Source organism: Drosophila santomea, chromosome 3L, assembly GCF_016746245.2.
Source record: "Drosophila santomea strain STO CAGO 1482 chromosome 3L, Prin_Dsan_1.1, whole genome shotgun sequence".
Lineage (NCBI taxonomy): Eukaryota > Metazoa > Arthropoda > Insecta > Diptera > Drosophilidae > Drosophila > Drosophila santomea.
In genome coordinates, this window is record NC_053018.2 from 6822572 (window position 1) to 6841594 (window position 19023).

At 40.1% G+C, this 19023-nt stretch overlaps 11 protein-coding genes and 2 long non-coding RNA genes across 14 annotated transcripts; 4 read left to right on the forward strand and 9 right to left on the reverse strand.

Moving 5' to 3' along the window:
* Positions 1–153: 153 nt before the first annotated feature.
* Positions 154–8425, forward strand: LOC120447671 (larval cuticle protein 65Ag1-like). 2 transcript variants are annotated; one of them, XM_039629196.2, is made up of 2 exons: positions 154–313; positions 384–585. In XM_039629196.2, exons 1-2 carry the CDS (start codon positions 186–188, stop codon positions 583–585), a joined length of 330 nt encoding a protein of 109 aa, XP_039485130.2. In that variant the 5' UTR covers positions 154–185. The 2 variants fall into 2 exon arrangements, with proteins under 2 accessions (XP_039485130.2, XP_043861990.1); XM_044006055.1 differs by lacking the exons at positions 154–313; positions 384–585 and adding exons at positions 8025–8146; positions 8222–8425.
* LOC120449278 (larval cuticle protein 65Ab1-like) lies at positions 1475–1865 on the forward strand. The gene has a single exon (XM_039631660.1). The coding sequence runs from the start codon at positions 1497–1499 to the stop codon at positions 1809–1811; it is 315 nt and encodes a 104-aa protein (XP_039487594.1). The 5' UTR covers positions 1475–1496; the 3' UTR covers positions 1812–1865.
* LOC120449279 (larval cuticle protein 65Ab1-like) lies at positions 2805–3197 on the reverse strand. Its single transcript, XM_039631662.1, has one exon. It carries the CDS (start codon positions 3173–3175, stop codon positions 2861–2863), a length of 315 nt encoding a protein of 104 aa, XP_039487596.1. The 5' UTR covers positions 3176–3197; the 3' UTR covers positions 2805–2860.
* Positions 4228–4580, forward strand: LOC120449276 (larval cuticle protein 65Ab1-like). Its single transcript, XM_039631658.1, has one exon. The coding sequence runs from the start codon at positions 4249–4251 to the stop codon at positions 4561–4563; it is 315 nt and encodes a 104-aa protein (XP_039487592.1). The 5' UTR covers positions 4228–4248; the 3' UTR covers positions 4564–4580.
* On the reverse strand, positions 5377–5757 carry LOC120449277 (larval cuticle protein 65Ag1-like). The gene is made up of 2 exons (XM_039631659.1): positions 5642–5757; positions 5377–5575 (listed from the first exon to the last, which is right to left on the reverse strand). Exons 1-2 carry the CDS (start codon positions 5755–5757, stop codon positions 5377–5379), a joined length of 315 nt encoding a protein of 104 aa, XP_039487593.1.
* LOC120449280 (larval cuticle protein 65Ab1-like) lies at positions 6374–6710 on the reverse strand. Its single transcript, XM_039631663.1, has one exon. It carries the CDS (start codon positions 6686–6688, stop codon positions 6374–6376), a length of 315 nt encoding a protein of 104 aa, XP_039487597.1. The 5' UTR covers positions 6689–6710.
* LOC120449282 (larval cuticle protein 65Ag1) lies at positions 7170–7478 on the reverse strand. The gene has a single exon (XM_039631665.1). The coding sequence runs from the start codon at positions 7476–7478 to the stop codon at positions 7170–7172; it is 309 nt and encodes a 102-aa protein (XP_039487599.1).
* LOC120449285 lies at positions 7838–8307 on the reverse strand. The gene is made up of 2 exons (XR_005616188.1): positions 8190–8307; positions 7838–8134 (listed from the first exon to the last, which is right to left on the reverse strand). It is a non-coding gene; the product is annotated as an uncharacterized LOC120449285 (long non-coding RNA).
* A 971-nt stretch (positions 8426–9396) lies between the features above and the next one.
* Positions 9397–9882, reverse strand: LOC120449281 (larval cuticle protein 65Ag1). Its single transcript, XM_039631664.2, has 2 exons — positions 9761–9882; positions 9397–9685 (listed from the first exon to the last, which is right to left on the reverse strand). Exons 1-2 carry the CDS (start codon positions 9871–9873, stop codon positions 9487–9489), a joined length of 312 nt encoding a protein of 103 aa, XP_039487598.1. The 5' UTR covers positions 9874–9882; the 3' UTR covers positions 9397–9486.
* On the forward strand, positions 9587–10087 carry LOC120449284. The gene is made up of 2 exons (XR_005616187.2): positions 9587–9717; positions 9773–10087. It is a non-coding gene; the product is annotated as an uncharacterized LOC120449284 (long non-coding RNA).
* A 654-nt stretch (positions 10088–10741) lies between these two features.
* Positions 10742–11507, reverse strand: LOC120449274 (endocuticle structural protein SgAbd-6). Its single transcript, XM_039631657.1, has 2 exons — positions 11372–11507; positions 10742–11287 (listed from the first exon to the last, which is right to left on the reverse strand). The coding sequence occupies exons 1-2, from the start codon at positions 11381–11383 to the stop codon at positions 10982–10984; spliced, it is 318 nt and encodes a 105-aa protein (XP_039487591.1). The 5' UTR covers positions 11384–11507; the 3' UTR covers positions 10742–10981.
* A 3967-nt stretch (positions 11508–15474) lies between these two features.
* LOC120449272 lies at positions 15475–16010 on the reverse strand. The gene is made up of 2 exons (XM_039631655.1): positions 15775–16010; positions 15475–15652 (listed from the first exon to the last, which is right to left on the reverse strand). Exons 1-2 carry the CDS (start codon positions 16008–16010, stop codon positions 15475–15477), a joined length of 414 nt encoding a protein of 137 aa, XP_039487589.1.
* Positions 16011–16782: 772 nt separating this feature from the next.
* LOC120449273 lies at positions 16783–17351 on the reverse strand. The gene is made up of 3 exons (XM_039631656.1): positions 17264–17351; positions 17114–17205; positions 16783–17051 (listed from the first exon to the last, which is right to left on the reverse strand). Exons 1-3 carry the CDS (start codon positions 17270–17272, stop codon positions 16823–16825), a joined length of 330 nt encoding a protein of 109 aa, XP_039487590.1. The 5' UTR covers positions 17273–17351; the 3' UTR covers positions 16783–16822.
* Positions 17352–19023: the final 1672 nt, after the last annotated feature.

The window sequence follows — 19023 nt, forward strand, 5'->3', positions numbered from 1 at the left end:
GTTTGGCTTTGGTGCTCGGCGTGTAATTAGTCATTTTTATTTTCGACTAACTTTTCTTCTATTGTCGGCCTCCGATCCGACTATATAAACGCTCGGACAGGGCCATAAACATCACAAATCAAGTAACGTTGACTAGCCGTGCGATCGCAAGTTCCCATCGAATCCTTAACCAAACAAAAATCACCATGAAGTTCGCAATTGCCATCGTCTTCGCCGCCCTCTTCGCGGTCGTCCTGGCCGCCCCCACTTCCGATGCGGATGTCACCATCCTGCGCCTGGAGTCCGACGTCCAGCCCGAGGGCTACAACTTCGCGTAAGTCTATCAAATTCCAGCAAGAGCAGAGCCAGGATTATCCAAGGATTAAATACCCATTCTCCCACAGTCTGGAGACCAGCGATGGCAAGAAGCACGAGGAGCAAGGTCAGCTGAAGAACGCGGGCACCGAGGACGAGGCCATCGTGGTGCGCGGCTCCTACTCCTTCGTGGCCGATGACGGTCAGACCTACACCGTCAACTACGTCGCCGATGAGAACGGATTCCAGCCCGAGGGTGCCCATCTGCCCAATGTGCCTATTGGCAACTAAGTGGGTACGAATAACCGAGAGCTGTTCTATGTATATTGGTTTCTAGTTGATTATTAAATAAACGCGGCAAAAAATCGAACTCAAAGTCTTCTATTCATTTAAAGTGAAAGCATATCTACAAAATGATTTCCTTGAATTCTAATTTGCTCCAATGTTAATTATTGGCCATTTGTTTATTTTTTTTGTCAACATAGGTCTTAAGTGCATTGAATTACCCATCTTATAATCATTTCTTAAATCTTTAAAAAGAAAAAACCCTTAATCAACTGAGTTGCTGCGATACTATTTATATATAGTATAATTATTAATTTTCAGTTGACAGATTTAAAATAATATTGATTTGATCAATAAATACTAACACTTATAATTGGCACAATGTAAAAAGTTTTCCATTAACCGCTCGCTGAGGAACATGAACTACTTTAAAATACAACAGTTATAAGTCATTGCATATTCTATCTGAGATAAAGCCAAATAGTAAACAAATCCGCAGTGTGCAAATACTACCTTAGAACCGTTTTCATTATTAGCATGCATTCGTTATAGCATTAGGCATTCTTTGGAGAAATTTAAATAATTAAAGAAGGTCTGAAAACAAACTCTAGATTGCTCAAAGATCAGCGACCGGTGGATCCACCCTGTTCATCTCCGTCCAACCGCATCCATCGGATGCAGCCGGTCGGGCGACAATAGTTAAAGCTATCAGGTCCAGTTTGACCGGAAACAATGCTGAAATAACGATGCGCTCACTCTCGCAGCCGATCTACATAAATATTAGCAGAACTCATTCGCGATCCGCCGGATTCGATGCCACCTTTGACTTTTGCATTGTGCTAATTCTGGTGTATATAAGCCCCCGCCCAGTTGCAGTGGAGCATCAGACAGTCAGCAACTTTCTATCCAGCTCCAACATGAAGTTCCTCTTCGTTTTCGTCGCCCTCTTCGCCATGGCCTTGGCCCGCCCCAACGACGTCGTGGTCCTGAAGAGTGATTCCGATGTCGGACCAGACACGTGGAGCTCCGACGTGGAGACTAGCGATGGCACCAGCATCAGCCAGAAGGGAGTCCTTAAGGACATTGGCACTGAACACGAGGCCGCTGTCGTTCACGGATCCTTCTCCTGGGTGGATGAGAAGAGCGGCGAGAAGTTCACCATCACCTACGTGGCCGACGAGAACGGATACCAGCCCGTGGGCGCCCATCTGCCCGTGGCCCCAGTTGCTTAAACTGTCCTTGATCACAACACGAACTAAAATAAATTGATTGTTAATTGCAAATAATCGTATCGGTTTTTATTTTATTCACATTTGGGGAGCTGCTAAAAAGAATACTGATTGTCAAATGCCCATGCTTAATTAGTGTAGGATGGATAAGAAAATTAATTATCAACAAGTTATTAAATGGCAGGATGGTGTTTAATAGTGTGCAATAGGTTAAATTTTTTTAAAGCTTTTGGTTACATCATCTTAATTATTATCTGAAGACTGCAATTCGGAAATTTTCTTCTTTGGAAATATTCATTAATTTTGTTAATAAACTGAAACATAAAAAATTTATTAAATTATAATTTTTACATTGTTTAACATTGTAACCGGCAGTATATAAATTCGTGAGCGATCGCTATCGATCTTAGCGAGTCGATTTGGATAAATCCGTCTTCCGTCTCTGCTCTCTATATGTCTGTCCGCCTCGATCTCAGGAACCGCCCAAAACTGTCGCGCCCACATTTATGAACAATTTTTAATTTTTATTTTCAGTTTCAACCGATTTTTCAAATAATTTTCTAATTTCTCGTTCGCGCGAGTAACGGGTATCTGATAGTTGGGGAGCTCGACTATAGCGTTCTCTCTTGTTCCTACACTAATTTTTATTGCTTTCTTTCGATATTTTATTTGTCTTTAAAATTTACTCAAATGAATTAACTTCTTTTATTCTAGTAAAAGAAATTACTTTTGCCATAATGATGACTGTATACTCTTTAATCATAATGTCACTCATATATTTCTTCTTAAAATTGGACAAACCATTTAAAAGGCTGAGTGTACTGATGAATATTTTCCTCTACATAATAAGCCAAACTTATATGGCTAAACAAATTTGTCAAAAATATCCGTAAACAATTAACATAGAATCGATCGATTTTAGATTAGCAAGCATCTTTGCACACTCTCTTTGCAATATCTTTAAGATCTAAAAACCATTAAAAACAGCGAGCCCAATTTAATTTAAAGCATTTTGATTTATTATTAATATTTTGATCGTGTTCGGAATAATCTTAAGCAACTGGGGCCACGGGCAGATGGGCGCCCACGGGCTGGTATCCGTTCTCGTCGGCCACGTAGGTGATGGTGAACTTCTCGCCGCTCTTCTCATCCACCCAGGAGAAGGATCCGTGAACGACAGCGGCCTCGTGTTCAGTGCCAATGTCCTTAAGGACTCCCTTCTGGCTGATGCTGGTGCCATCGCTAGTCTCCACGTCGGAGCTCCACGTGTCTGGTCCGACATCGGAATCACTCTTCAGGACCACGACGTCGTTGGGGCGGGCCAAGGCCATGGCGAAGAGGGCGACGAAAACGAAGAGGAACTTCATGTTGGAGCTGGATAGAAAGTTGATGACTGTCTGATGCTCCACTGCAACTGGGCGGGGGCTTATATACACCAGAATTATCACAATGCAAAAGTCAAAGGTGGCATCGAATCCGGCGGATCGCGAATGAGTTCTGCTAATATTTATGTAGATCGGCTGCGAGAGTGAGCGCATCGTTATTTCAGCATTGTTTCCGGTCAAACTGGACCTGATAGCTTTAACTATTGTCGCCCGACCGGCTGCATCCGATGGATGCGGTTGGACGGAGATGAACAGGGTGGATCCACCGGTCGCTGATCTTTGAGCAATCTAGAGTTTGTTTTCAGACCTTCTTTAATTATTTAAATTTCTCCAAAGAATGCCTAATGCTATAACGAATGCATGCTAATAATGAAAACGGTTTTGAGGTAATATTAGCACACTGCGGATTTGTTTACTGTTTGGCTTTATCTCATATAGCATATGCACTCACTTATAACTTATTTATTTTAAAGTAGTTCATGTTCCTTAAAGGGCGGGTTGTCTTTGTATTGTGTCAATATAAGTGTGAGGTTTTATTGATCAAATCAATAGTATTTTAAATCTGGAAAATAAAAATTAATACATTGAGCAACAACTCAGTTGATTATGTTATTTTCTGTTTAAACATTTAAGAACTGATTATAAGATTTGTATTACTCAATGTAATTCCAATCAATTACTTACTCAATGTAAATAAAGGGTTAAAAATATGTTTATGTTGATCTGTAATATTTTAAGCATATAGAAACTTCGAATACTTTTTAAGATAGAAAATCTTGAATGCATTTTATTTTGTAATCCATAGAAAAAAGAAAGTGTGAGCTGTTACTATAAAAACATTAAACATAGCATCGTACAATTAATCGATTGTAGACTGAAACAAACAACTGATCATACTCCTTGCTAGAGTATTATATTGTGAATAGAGTCAATTGCATTTTGTTAAATCTAGAGCTACTTTTGACTTTTGCATTTCTCGAATGCCGGCGTATATAAGCCCGCGCCCAGCTGCAGTGGAGCATCAGACAGTCAGCAACTTTCTATCCAGCTCCAACATGAAGTTCCTCTTCGTTTTCGTCGCCCTCTTCGCCATGGCCTTGGCCCGCCCCAACGACGTCGTGGTCCTGAAGAGTGATTCCGATGTCGGACCAGACACGTGGAGCTCCGACGTGGAGACTAGCGATGGCACCAGCATCAGCCAGAAGGGAGTCCTTAAGGACATTGGCACTGAGCACGAGGCCGCTGTCGTTCACGGATCCTTCTCCTGGGTGGATGAGAAGAGCGGCGAGAAGTTCACCATCACCTACGTGGCCGACGAGAACGGATACCAGCCCGTGGGCGCCCATCTGCCCGTGGCCCCAGTTGCTTAAGATGTTTCCGAAATCGATAAAAGAGTTAAAATTAAATCAAAATGCTTTAAATTAAATTGGTTTCGCTATTTTAATGGTTTTAAGATCTTACATGTATTTATATGGTTTAATTTCAACAAGCTTTTCCATTGGATAAACAATTATCTGTCCAGTGAATATTTAGGTGTTCAATAAGGAAACCATTTTAAACAATGTACGTACATTACAAGTCGGGAATGCCACGGAAATCAAGCCAAGTTCTATCTAGATCTTACTTCAAATTTATGTGTTTTAATTATAAGATATTTTGAAAGATGTAAAGGATCGTTTAAATAAGAGAACCCCGATCTAACTATAAAACAAAACAAAAGAGAACGCTACAGTCGAGTTCCCCGACTATCAGACTATCCCCGACTAAAAGCGTGGCAGCCTTGGGCAGTTTTTGGGCGTTAGAGTAGGCGTGGCAACATGGGTCAACAAACTGGCATGCTGCATGCTTTATCTCAACTTTTATAGCTTTTATAGTTCCTGAGATCTCGAAGTTCATGCGGACAGACGGACAAACTGACGGACGGACAGACGGACATGGCCAGATCGACTCGGCTATTGATCAATACTTTATATGGTCCGAAACAGGCAGGATGTTACATACTTTTTAACGATAACGGGAACAACTGAACTGGCAAAACACACTTATAAAATAAGAAACCTGATTACATACCCAATTGCGCCAACACTTTCTTCCTACAAATTTGAAAATGTTCCGCAACAAATTTTCAAAACTAACAAAATCAAATTCTTTTATAAACAATTTATTTTAACTCTTTGGATGGCCTAAGCGGTGGGGGCAACGGGCAGATGGGCACCCTGGGGCTGGAATCCGTTCTCATCGGCGATGTAGTTGACGGTGTAGGTCTGACCATCATCGGACACGAAGGAGTAGGAACCCTTGACGGCGAGGGCCTCCAGTTCCGTGCCAGCGTTCTTCAGCTGACCCTGCTCCTGAGCAGCAATACCATTGCTGGTCTCGAAACTGTTGGAGAACAGGGTAATCCTTGTTAAATACTGTCATTGGCACCAAGGCGCATTAGGGACTTACGCATAATTAAAGCCCTCGACTCCAATATTATCGAATTCTTGTTTCAGGACGACATCATCAGAAGGAGCAGCCAGGGCCACAGCGAAGAGGGCGAACAGGACAATGGCGTATTTCATGTTGAAGATGTTGTAGCTCGTTGAAGACTCAAAGATTACTATGCAGGTAAATCTGAAATGTTCGCGATTTTATAGTCAGCTCATTTAGACTAAACTAGTTTAGTTTAGTGGCTCAGCGTAAAGTGGATTAGAGAGATGAAAATATTTTTTGCATTTTTATACAAAATACAAAAAAAAATGTATAAATATTTTCAAGATTGTTAATTGCTAGTCTAATCATTCCTGTTATCGTTGAAAGCCCAAAACTGCCACGCCCTCACTTTTGACATTTCGTTTGATGTTTTCTGGTTTCATATTTATATCGGGGTTCTCTTATTTATACAGATCTTTATTTCATTCAAAATGTCTTTATCTATATAATTAAAACTATTATTAGTTGTAAGTATCTTACTAAAACTTGGTTAGATTTCCGTGGCATTCCTGACCTGTAAAGAAAACCATTTTGGTTTTCTTTTGAACCCCTAAATATTCACTGCGCAGATAATTGTTTATACCATGGAAAATCTTCTTGAAATTAAACCATAAAAATACATGTAAGATCCAAAAACCATTAAATCCAATTTAATTTAAAGCATTTTGATTTATTATTAATATTTTGATCGTGTTCGGAATCATCTTAAGCAACTGGGGCCACGGGCAGATGGGCGCCCACGGGCTGGTATCCGTTCTCGTCGGCCACGTAGGTGATGGTGAACTTCTCGCCGCTCTTCTCATCCACCCAGGAGAAGGATCCGTGAACGACAGCGGCCTCGTGTTCAGTGCCAGCGTTCTTCAAAACACCTTTCTGGCTGATGCTGGTGCCATCGCTAGTCTCCACGTCGGAGCTCCACGTGTCTGGTCCGACATCGGAATCACTCTTCAGGACCACGACGTCGTTGGGGCGGGCCAAGGCCATGGCGAAGAGGGCGACGAAAACGAAGAGGAACTTCATGTTGGAGCTGGATAGAAAGTTGATGACTGTCTAATGCTCCACTGCAGCAGGGCGGGGGCTTACATACGCCGGCATTCGAGAAATGCAAAAGTCAAAAGTAGCTCTAGATTTAACAAAATGCAATTGACTCTATTCACAATATAATACTCTAGCAAGGAGTATGATCAGTTGATTGTTTCAGTCTAAGATCGACTGATTCTACGATGCTATGTTAAATGTTTTTATAGTAACAGCTCACACTTTCTTTTTTCTATGGATTAAAAAATGAAATGCATTCAAGATTTTCTTAAAAAGTATTCGAAGTTTCTATTTCCTTAAAATATATTACGGATCAACATAAAAATAGTTTTAAACCTTTATTTAAATTGAGTTAGATATTAAAAAGGTATTCATTATTTTGGTTTCTGAACCTACAACGATTAAACGGCTTGTTTTTTCACTCGAATTCTATTTATTTTTGGCATAGACTTTACACTCCGATTCAAAGTTGCGGAATATCCTCGCCTTGGGGTTGGAATCCGTTCTCATCCGCCACGTAGTTAATGGTATGCGTCTGTCCGTCCTGGTCCACGAAGCTATAGGATCCGGCCACCTGCAAGGCATCGTCCTCGGGACCAAGGTTCTTCAGTGATCCGCGCTGCTCCTGCTTGGTGCCATCGCTCGTCTCAAACTTGTAGCTATAGCTATCGGCATTGACATCGGACACCTGGTTAACAATCTCTGCATCCGGAGCAGGAGCAGCTAGGCACAGGGCAATTGAAAGGCAGGCGAACACAAGGATGTACTTCATCTTGACTGGTAGTTCCTTAGTAGTTGTCGGAGTTTATTCGATATACAAAATGCGGGTTGCAGGAGTCTTTTATACGATTGCAGCATCGATAGCTAAGACATTAGCTAATGCAATTAGCACGAAAAGCCAATATATGGTTGAATCGATCTGGGGACAGCAGGTGTTAATTGAACATCTGTATTCATTCTCTACCAATACTCAAACAAATTTCCAGATCTTTTAAAATGCGGAATAAAGTAGAGAAGGGTTTAAAATCGAGATACTTTCTCCATATGCCTTTCAGGAAATTATAATTAATATCTAATTTTCCAAGTAAACCACGCTTTGTAGTCTTATTTGTTTCTTTAGTTTTCGATTAAATTTCCATCTGCATATATATTTGCTGAAATTAAGCATTTCAAGTTTTAAGCTTACCTTAGCCGAAACTAGTTTTGATTGTTGTGACGCGAGTGGGCAAAACTTAGGCCAAAAGAGCCGGACTATAAATGAACTGAGAATAGCCTCCTTAACAGCATAGTAATCTTTGAGTCTTCAACGATCAACAACGTCTTCAAAATGAAATTCGCCATCGTCCTGTTCGCCCTCTTCGCTGTGGCCCTGGCTGCTCCATCTGATGTCACCATCCTGCGATCTGATTCCGACGTTGGACCCCTCAGCTACAAATATGGGTAAGTCGACAAAGCGCCTAGATGGCAATGCCAATGCCAGTACTTAACAAGGACTAAACCCTTATTCTCCGACAGTTCGGAGCTCAGCGACGGTACCAAGAAGGACGAGGAGGGTCAGCTGAAGAACGTGGGCTCCGAGCAGGAGGCCATCGTTGTGCACGGCTCCTACTCCTTCGTGGCCGATGACGGTCAGACCTACACCGTCAACTACGTCGCCGATGAGAACGGATTCCAGCCCCAGGGTGCCCATCTGCCCGTTGCCCCGGTCGCTTAAGCCATCCAAAGAGAACTACCAAGATCTTTGTTAATAATAATTTACGGCAAGGTCCTTCAATTATGAACTAAGTCAAAAAACCTCAACTGATTGATTAAAGAAAACAAAAAATAACTAAAAATTATCGTTTTTAAATTCTGCTTTCTAAAAATATGGTTTATAAAAAAGATTGGTAGCTTGTAAAACTAAGCTACAGCTATTATAATATTTACATATTCTAACAGCATATTTATGGGCTAATCAATAATTTATTTACTAGAAATTGTAAATAGTTTTGTGTCATACTTAATTATTTGAAAGCGATCATTTATAAGTTGCCTTACCATATATTGGAATTTAGTTCGTTGTTTAATTTATCACAAGGTCAAGATAACTGGCACAAAACGATTGAAAAGTATTGACAACACTTTTTTTAAATTATAGATTATGAAATAAACATATTAACTACAAAATTATACGAAACATTTTATTAACTAGCTAGATTTGATTCAATAAATTAAGCCTTCAACCAGTGATTAGTTAATTTCTTTATTGAAGTTGTATTAATTCACATCGCCTTTATAGAAAGTAAATCATTTTTGCGACTAACGCAGTAGAGGTTCCCAAACTATAATAGCTAATGAATAAAATAAAATGGAAATGGACTAATGGAAATGGAATTTAAAAACAAGAGAGAATGCTATCGTCAAGTTCTCTTACTATCAGATACTTCAGCTAGTTTAAGTGCAAACGACAATAAAATAATAAAATTAAAAAAAATACAAACGTTTGTTTTGATTAGAAGCATTTGATGCAGTCATTCTAGCAACCTCTGTCTGCACATCAATGTGATGATCCCGAAAACATGAATAACCAAAATTCCCTTGCTTTTCAGTTCTTAGTGTTGCGAAGTTAGTTGCTACTTGAAATGTAGATGTCGGAATATATATATATTTGAAACCCGATTGCACAGCAAATTCAGCCAACACTTTCTCCTTCCAAATTTAAAAATTGTTCCACAACATTTTTTCAACTAAAACAAAATCGTATTCTTTTCTAAACAATTTATTTCAACTCTTTGGATGGCTTAAGCGACCGGGGCAACGGGCAGATGGGCACCCTGGGGCTGGAATCCGTTCTCATCGGCGACGTAGTTGACGGTGTAGGTCTGGCCATCATCGGCCACAAAGGAGAAGGAGCCGTGCACAACGATGGCCTCCTGCTCGGAGCCCACGTTCTTCAGCTGACCCTCCTCGTCCTTCTTGGTACCGTCGCTGAGCTCCGAACTGTCGGAGAATAAGGGTTTAGTCCTTGTTAAGTACTGGCATTGGCATTGCCATCTAGGCGCTTTGTCGACTTACCCATATTTGTAGCTGAGGGGTCCAACGTCGGAATCAGATCGCAGGATGGTGACATCAGATGGAGCAGCCAGGGCCACAGCGAAGAGGGCGAACAGGACGATGGCGAATTTCATTTTGAAGACGTTGTTGATCGTTGAAGACTCAAAGATTACTATGCTGTTAAGGAGGCTATTCTCAGTTCATTTATAGTCCGGCTCTTTTGGCCTAAGTTTTGCCCACTCGCGTCACAACAATCAAAACTAGTTTCGGCTAAGGTAAGCTTAAAACTTGAAATGCTTAATTTCAGCAAATATATATGCAGATGGAAATTTAAACTATACAAACAAATAAGACTAAAAAGCGTGGCTTACTTGCAAAATGTTCTATTAAATTTAATTTCCTGAAAGGCAAATGGAGAAAGAATAAAACCAGATGTTCATTAATCTCAACTTTCTAGTTTTTATAGTTAGTTCCTGAGATCTCGACGTTCATACGGACAGTCAGACGGAAATGGCCAGATCGACTCGGCTGTTGATCCTGATCAAGAATATAAGCGCTTCCTTCTGGCGGCTTATATACGCCAGAATTTGAGAATTTTATTACAAAATGCCTTGTAATAACAACAACAAAAAATGTGTAAGGGTCTGTAAATGGGCCTATAATCAGTTCATTTATAGTCTTTCTCTTCTGGCTACGACGTTTTCAATCGAGTTACAACTATTATAACTAGTTTCGGCTTAGCTGAGCTTAAAACTTGAAATTATTAAGTTAATATTTATGTATATGAAAATGTAATCTATACATATAGAAATAGATCAGACTACGTAGCTTGAAAAGCATATGGAGCAAGAACTGTTGGGCTGTTATTATATAATAGAAATAACATAAATAAACCAAAACAATATCTCATAAAAACATTGATATTATTTTGGACACTCAATGATTTCAATGATCCCCGCATGAGATCCTTCCCAGAACTGGAGAATTACTTATAGAACACACTTTTTTTTTCGAGAATCGAAAGTTCGGTTTTAATGCGAGTAACAAGGAAAACAGAAAACAATGCACGACACTGACTTGACTGACTGATCGACTTACTAACTGACTGACCGATTGGCTGCCACGGGACAATGGACAGCTCCTCCGGACAGGACCTTAGCACCTCACTGTATGGCTGGTTGGTTGGAGTTGTGGGTTCTTTCGGGTTGGTGGTATTTACAGGATCTGCTCGAGAGCGAAGATCTACTTGGGCAGATGGGCGCCCTCCGGTTGAAAACCGTTCTCGTCGGCCACAAAGTTAATGGTGTAGGTTTGGCCATCGGGAGCCACCCAGGTGACGGATCCCCGAATGGATATGGATTCGTTGTCGGTGCCCGCGTTGTTGACCACGCCCTCCTCCGTGCGACTGGTGCCATCGCTTAATTTGTAGCTGAACTTGTAGCCGCCGAGGCCAGTGTTCTCCGATTCGTACTCCAGAACTTCCACATCATTTTGGGGACGGGCACTGGCCAGGGCCAGGAGCACGGCCATCGAGCTAACGACTAGCATCTGCAAGGCGAGAGATTAGATATCCTTTTGCGTATCCTGGTCATGGTTGGGCATGGTGTGCCTCGTTTATCCAAGTTCACATACCAATTTCATCATGTTGAGCGGTTCTCGGTATTGCGAATTCCCCTATGCGGATGGACAAACTGGCAGTTGTCTAATGGTGGCGTTGCATCGGCGTCCACTGCATTTTATACTGCACTCGCGGCTGCATTTGCAAACGTCATAAATTTGCACAATTGTGGAAGAAGCCAAGCAGCTCGCTAGTTCAGCAGCTCTGGCGGTCGCCGGCTAAATGTTTTCCACTATTTCCATTTAATTTTTTTGTACTGTTTTTCAATTGCCAGCATAGCACCAAAGTCGCCAAAGTCGCTGCGACAAGTAACATTTAAAGCGGCTTTGTGCAGCGGTGTACTCATCCGAAAGGTATTATTGCTCTTCACCCACACTCGGAAAATCATTCTAAGTTTTAGGGCGATTGTGTGAGAAAATTTATCCGCAACCAATTTATCTTCATTTTTTTTGTATAAGATACCAAACATACTAATAAGATTGTCAAAAGGGATGTAGTTAAGGCATAAACAATATATATTTAAACCTATAATACTTATTCATCCGAAGGTATTGATCCTTGCCCAAACTCAAAAATTCAATGCAACTTTTAGTTCAACTTTGTAAGTAGATAAATCCGCAATCATTTCAAAAGGAGTCATTAAAATAAACAAAATATTTACTAGAATATAATACCACATTTACAAAGTTGAGATTACAGAGTTGTTTTCTTTCAGTGCTGACTGGTAGCTTTAGAAAACTCGAAAAAGTTCATGAATCAAGCAGATGCATTGGGGAAAAGGTTGCAGTCTGATTGGGCAGCTACGGTGTAATACCGGGCCAAGAACTATGGGAAACAATAACCAGAACAGCTCGGCACCCAGAACGAACCGAAATCGACGACGTCTTTGTGGCCAGAAGGGGACTAACTAAGTTCAAGTGCTGTCGCCGCCAATTGGCAGGGCAGCAAGTTCAAGCTGCGGACACGAAGAACACAAGCTGAGCCATGTGTGATGGCCAAAGTGCACGATGGATGAGACTTTGGATGGAGATGGAACCGCAGGTTGACTTTTGGCATATGCAACGGCCTTTACAGCGCTCGATTGATGTGCCTGCCCGGTAACAAGAGCCAAAAGCAGTTGGAAATATATATAAAAAATACATCGAATAACCTACAACTACGGCTCGCATGCAATTTAAATCTCTGACTTTAGCTTTTTTTCTTTTTCTTTTTGTTTATTTTTAGTTTTTTTCATTTTTTTTTAGTTTTGCAGTCGCCGTTGGTGCTTAACAATTTATGCCACCTTCGTTGACCGCTACCAGGCCGAAGAAGAAGCCCCAGCAGCGGATCTTTCAAGCCGGTCAGTCGGGTTTTAGCTTTGGTCATCGGTCGGCCTCCGGTCAACCACGGTTCTGCCACAGCCTCCTTCTCCACTTGAATTGAATTGTGCCAACAACTTAATGTCTGACCCATCGACAGGGTGTTGTGCACTGATACTGGCATTTCCTCAAATGTCGTTGCAAATCACAACATCTTGCTTGATTTTTTGGCAGCTGCAATTTGGCATTTCGACATTCCTTACTTGCTCGTTAAAAATCAATGAATTTGTGGTTTCCGATTAATATTATCAATCAAATAATAGTATCCGTATAACATATATAATACGCACATTCAAAAGCAAAACCAGATTCAAAAAAGTCTGTTGTCATTGTTTATTCAGCTAAATTGCATAATTTAATTGCAGTGTGAAAATGATTTCTTGCTTAAAGACGTCATACTATCATTTCGTAATTAGACTTTTAATGGAAAATATATAAATATTTAACGAGAAAGACAAGTATATTAAAAATCATCATGTTTTAAATCTATACAAATAAAATGTCACCTGAAACATTAAACATCAGCGCAGCTTAACTTAATACTAAGGAAGTTCAATAAATGTCATTTTAATTTATTTCGCCCGTCCGCCTACTAATTGAACTTGAGGGCATTTGGGGGCCCTTGAAAATGTATCTGAATCGTGACTGCATAATATTTATTATTTGGGTCTTTTCCGCAGCTTTTCGAGGGCATCTGCAGCGAGCTGCATTTATCATGCTGGATTTGCATAATTAATCTATCTGTGATCGATGGCTACGCGTGCTAATCGAAATGATTGCCTCTGTGCGCGGGGGCGTTGTCTATCGTATGGTTGAAATTTGACAAGTTTGCGGCTGAGTTCTTTCCTATAGACCATGATTTACATAACTGTTCTAATCAAATGGCAATCGACAGGTTTTTCAGCTTTGATATGCCTTCTCGTTCGGACTGTCGCTTTCAATACACAAATACCAGATGCCCGATGCCAGACAGAAAGAGCCGGAGATACAATAGATATTTATGTAGATGCGTCTTCACATTTACGTCTTCAAGGTCAGCGCCAGATGCTGCTGCTGCTGTCCGTCTGTTCGTCTGTCCGTCTGACCAACCAGCTGTCCGCCTCCCATTCAGCTGCCGTTTTGGCCCGGCTCTTGTTCGTTGCCAACTCGCACGCACCTCACTCAAAACTTGGCCAGACCGGCTTGAACCCGGTCTTTGGGACTACTCGGCTATGTAGGAATCGAACTCGGTTTCGGTTTCTGTTTCTGTTTCGGTTTATTTTTGTTGTTTTTTGCTAATTTTTGAGTGTCGCATCAACTGGGTCTGCAAAATTAGCACTTGAACGTTAATGACTATGTTTTAATAGCAGGGCTCTCCTCCACCTGCCACTTCCCCTGCTGACCATCACCGTTTTATATGTAAATGTCACAGTGCCGTTGTCTTTCAATTTCTTTTTATCTTTTTATGCAAATATTGCAAAAACGCTGTTAAGTTTTTGCAATATTTGCATTTAGCTAAGAACACGCAAAAGCAGAAACGGTTTAAAAATACTTCTGCTGACACCTGACATTCAGAATCGTGCGTACAATTTTTTTTATAACAGACTTCGGCTTTATATGTTTGTTTTTTGTTTTGCGGCCCAAATGCAACGCATCTTGAAACACCGAAAACAGACGCTGATGCAAAGATTTATTGCCAAGAATAACCATTAAAGATAATATTTACTGCCTCAGCCACAGAGACCAGAAAAATTGTTTTTTAATACGAAATTAATTAACGATCAGCGGAAGACAATAAAAATTCGGAAAAAGATTTGACTCCTTTATAGATATTTTATAATTTTTTAATGTTTAATAATTTTTTTGAGCTAGCGTTTTTAAAATATAAAGAAAATTGTTCTTAGATTTTTAGGCAAAAAATCAAATGACTTAGGCAACAAACCTGCTTTTTGATTTAGTCGCAAATCGTCGCATACTCTTAGGCAACATCTTATAAACTAAATTAAATAAATCTCAAACAAAGAAAACATTTTATTAAAAATGATTTGGTATATTGTAATACCAAAAATTAAATTTTACATTTTTAAAGCAACTACCGTGATATAAAATATAATCTCTAAAAACAAAAAAATTACAAGCTTTTCGGCATAAAGCTAACTTTAGTGACAATTTTTTTAACGCTCACATACTTTTGGGAAAAATGTTTCTACATGAATAATTACCTGTAAAGGACTTTAACACATTTTGTAAAAACTAAAATTTGACATTATTTCGCAGCACATTATAACCGAATATATAAATTAATTATTTTTACTGCACTGCGTTATGGGTCAAACCGCACCGATCATGTTAATTTGTTGACACATGTTTAAACTAGTTTATTTCAAAATAAACAAAAAAAAATTAAAAAATGCATATGTACATATATATTGCCAAAGTGTTACATTTCGTCAAATTTAAATTCTGAGATGAGTTTCTTTCAGGACTTGACCTTTCTCAACTCAATTTTATTTGAGTTTTTAAGGTTGCGTAGGATTATTCAAGATATACATATTTGTTAAGCATCTACATAATTTACTAAATCACCATGACTTTATGCAACTTGCTTGTCAACGCAAATTTTCTTGCACAATAAACAAGTTTTCTCAGAGTCGACTATTTTTGATCGATTGTTTTTATTGCTCACAAATGTAACATCTCAACTTATAAGCTAGCCTAAAACAGATGGCAAACTGTTTTAATAAATTCGTGCTGGATTGTATGTCCTATCCGGTGGTGTCTTATCCGGCCAAAGATGAAAGGGATTTTCCGGACAACTTGCGAATTTTCAGGCCCTGTTCACGGGAGGGACGGTGGTTCTTGGCCAAGTTGTTGGCATTTTCCAGATCCTTAGCCGCCGAAGTTCCGCTTAGGACCTTGGCAATCTCATCACGAAAAGTTCCATCAGGAAGAGTGTAGCTAAACGTGGAAAAAAGTGAAATTAGTCATCTCATCATTTTTTTTTAAGGAAGTTTCATTTTATATTTTCATTTGATATATAAGATTTAAAGTTGTTTGATATAATGTTGGACCAAACTCACTTGAACTCGTATCCATCGCGGGTTGGCGTATAGCTGAACTGCTCGAGGGCGACATCACCGAGCTTGATATCGATGACAGTGCCAGGTGGAAAGGAGGCGTAGTTCATGTGGGCTCCAAAGAGGACACAGGCCACCAGGATGATCAGGGCCTGCACTAGTTTATTGTTGATACTAAGCCCATTGCGAGCTTCCTTTTTGCCATGCTGAATGGTGCTTGCCACCGAAGAAAGACTCATAGTGTACAGATAGTTGCTAGCTTGGAGCAAAATGGGGATCCGGGAAACACAACTTGCAACCAAGGCGGCTGGGAGCTTAATGAAGCGTCTTCATCGAGGCCACTGGCCCAAGAGACCTATGTGGATACATAATGAGTTTTTGGTCCAAAACAAAACAAACTGCTGAGTAAGCTTTGGCCGTAGAGACGGGTTGCCCAATTTCTTGGGGCTGAGTTGAGATTTGCATAACGAAAGCAAAAGAGTTCCACGGGTCCACGGCCCACAATGTGGTGTCGACTCTCAAATATGTGCATTACATATAAAGCGGCATAAAATTGGAAAACTAATCGTCCTAACCCACGAAAGAAAGTCTGAATTGGCACAGCTTAGACTAGTGTATACCCTATCCTAGACATTTTTGTTGACCGAAGCAGTCAAAGCTAACCAAACTACATGTAAAGCTAAAATTTATTTGTTAAACATATAATAATGCAGTTTTTTTTTAACAGTTTCTTCCTAGATCAATAAAAAGAATTCGTACACTTCTTACACATTTGAAATAAAAAGAAAGTCATCAGCTAGATCAAGCTAAGCGAAATAGTCGAAGCAAACCAAGCCGGTTGTAGAGAAGTGGTAACCTATTATTATGCTGATGATGTTGCAATCAGTCTATCTCGAAATGATTGAAGATTAACGAGCTGGCCCGAAGACGTTTAAGCTTTTTCTAGCCAAGTCTGCCACCGCTGAAGAAAGAGCTTTTGAGCCACGCTTTATACACTGATAAATTATGCGGAATTTTAATTTTATATCACAATGCCAATAAAGAAATGGGCTTAACTCTTATCCGGTTTAATTTTGTGGGCTGTCACATAAGGCTGAAAACCATTTTTATTGGCCTTATAGAGGACCTGGTACTCGTAACCATCGGCTGAGATGAAGCTGTATCCGCCTTTAAATTCCACAGGCTTTTGGGTAGTCACCTCCTTGGGATCCTGATCCGTTTCAGGTTTAACTGTGTACGTGATGGCCTCATTTCGCTGATGACCATTTTCGGTGTGAAACCTTTTTTCAATAAAAACAAATCATTTGAATTGCGAGTGCTAGTTGAACTTCAGTAACCTTACCCGAAATGAAGTTCCTCCTCACGCTCACCTTTCTCCAAAGCCGCCGACGAAACCACAGCGATTAACGCAATTGTTAAAAATATTTGGCAAAACTATATAAATATTATAAAATTAGTTGCCAAAACTTGAGCATTTTAGAAATACACTTACCAATTTCATTGCACTTTTAGCACTTCAACTGGATTTAATTGAAATTTATTTGTGATCAGAACTCGACGTTCTTGCCTGTGCCGTTGGCCGAATTCAACTGAAGATTTTCTGCGAGATGAGCCAACCAGCCAAAATAAGTCAAAGAGATCGGAATAATGAAAACAAATATCTGCGCAGCCAGCAATGCCCGACTGGGGTTACGTCATTGTTTATGGCCCAACTTTTGTTCTTAACAACCACAAACTCGCAAAAAGAAAGGCGATTTTTATAGATACAACTGTTAAATGCTCTTAAGGAGAAATTTATAATTGTATTGTATTTATTATTTAGCTGGTTTTCAATGTGCTTAGTTTTAATTTTTTTTGTATATATATTGTTTTAAAAATAATATTAGTTAACGTTACAAAACTTCCAACAAGGCGATGAGACTCGAACCTGTTAAATTCAAGTTTAATTAAAGTATCCGAAGACTTAAAAACAAAACAATTGTGGTGCTGAAAAGATGTTTGTTGTTTGTTCGATGATGACCACTATAAAATAAATTTGCTTTAACTGCCGATTAATTTGGGAATTCTATTTGCTAGCAATTCTTTTTAAAACCACATGATGAATCAGCTTAAGCTAATCAGTTAGCAACCACATTATATGCCGAATATTAGCCATATAACTCATTGAATGGCGACGACAGTTGCATAGATTCCCGTCCCACACTTCACATGAAGGCTGTCATCGGAGGCCAGTGGCCAATTTATCAATGGACCTCATCTGAAAATGTTTATTTAAGCGATACGAGGAACTTAATCGGCCAACCCTCGCAAAAACAACGAAAAATCGCAATCAGATCGTTCCGCTCAGTCAAAATTCGCTTTATAAACGCGAATGCGGGCGTGGAATATGTGCCATCGGTGCGTGGCTAACTGGAAACCAAAAGCCGAGCAGCAACGACCAAGGACCAAGGACGAAGGACCATGGACCGGGGACCGACAATTGTTGGTTTATGCAGCCGGTGCAGCAGCCGGCTATTCCTGGTCCTCCCCGGTGGTTGCTTGGTTCCGAGCACAATCCAACAGCCCACAGCTGGAACGGCCGGAACAGGTTCACAAAATCCGCACTCCACTCACGGACACGCCGTCCTCAATTCGGAGTCCTGAGTCCTGAGTCCCGAGTCCTGGGAGCGCGTCAGCTGTGCGCCAGCACATTACAAGTAGGACAAGCTGCAAACGACATTGCCATTAGCTCGGCCTTTTCGTTGGTCCTGCGAAGGGGGAAGGTTCGGTTCTATATTAGCGGCATCCACGACAGGCACAAGCTGAGCTACCAAATGATAAACACACACATCAGCAGCCGCAACAAAGAGCACAGTGAGGCAAAAATAAAATAAAGGAAAACTTAAATAAAGGAAAACTAAAATAAATATCCAATTATTTTTATTAATTAATTACAGAATTTTAACAATACAGCTGTGAGAAAAATTGGGGCTTATATAGACAAATCTATGAAACAAGTTGATTTTTAAGAAGAAAAACTTTTTAAAACTTTGTTTCAAAAACATAAATTATGTTGGGGCACATGACACAAATTCTCATCTTTGTTGTGTAATGTTATAAATCCAACAACTTAATATAAGTAATAATTTATTTTATAATTTTCCTCACTACAAAAAGCATTTGCATTTTATATTAGCCTAGCACCACTGTGCGCTAGCTGGCAAAAAGTTAATAGACGTTTGACTAAAGCCGACATCCCTGCCGTTCTAGTGG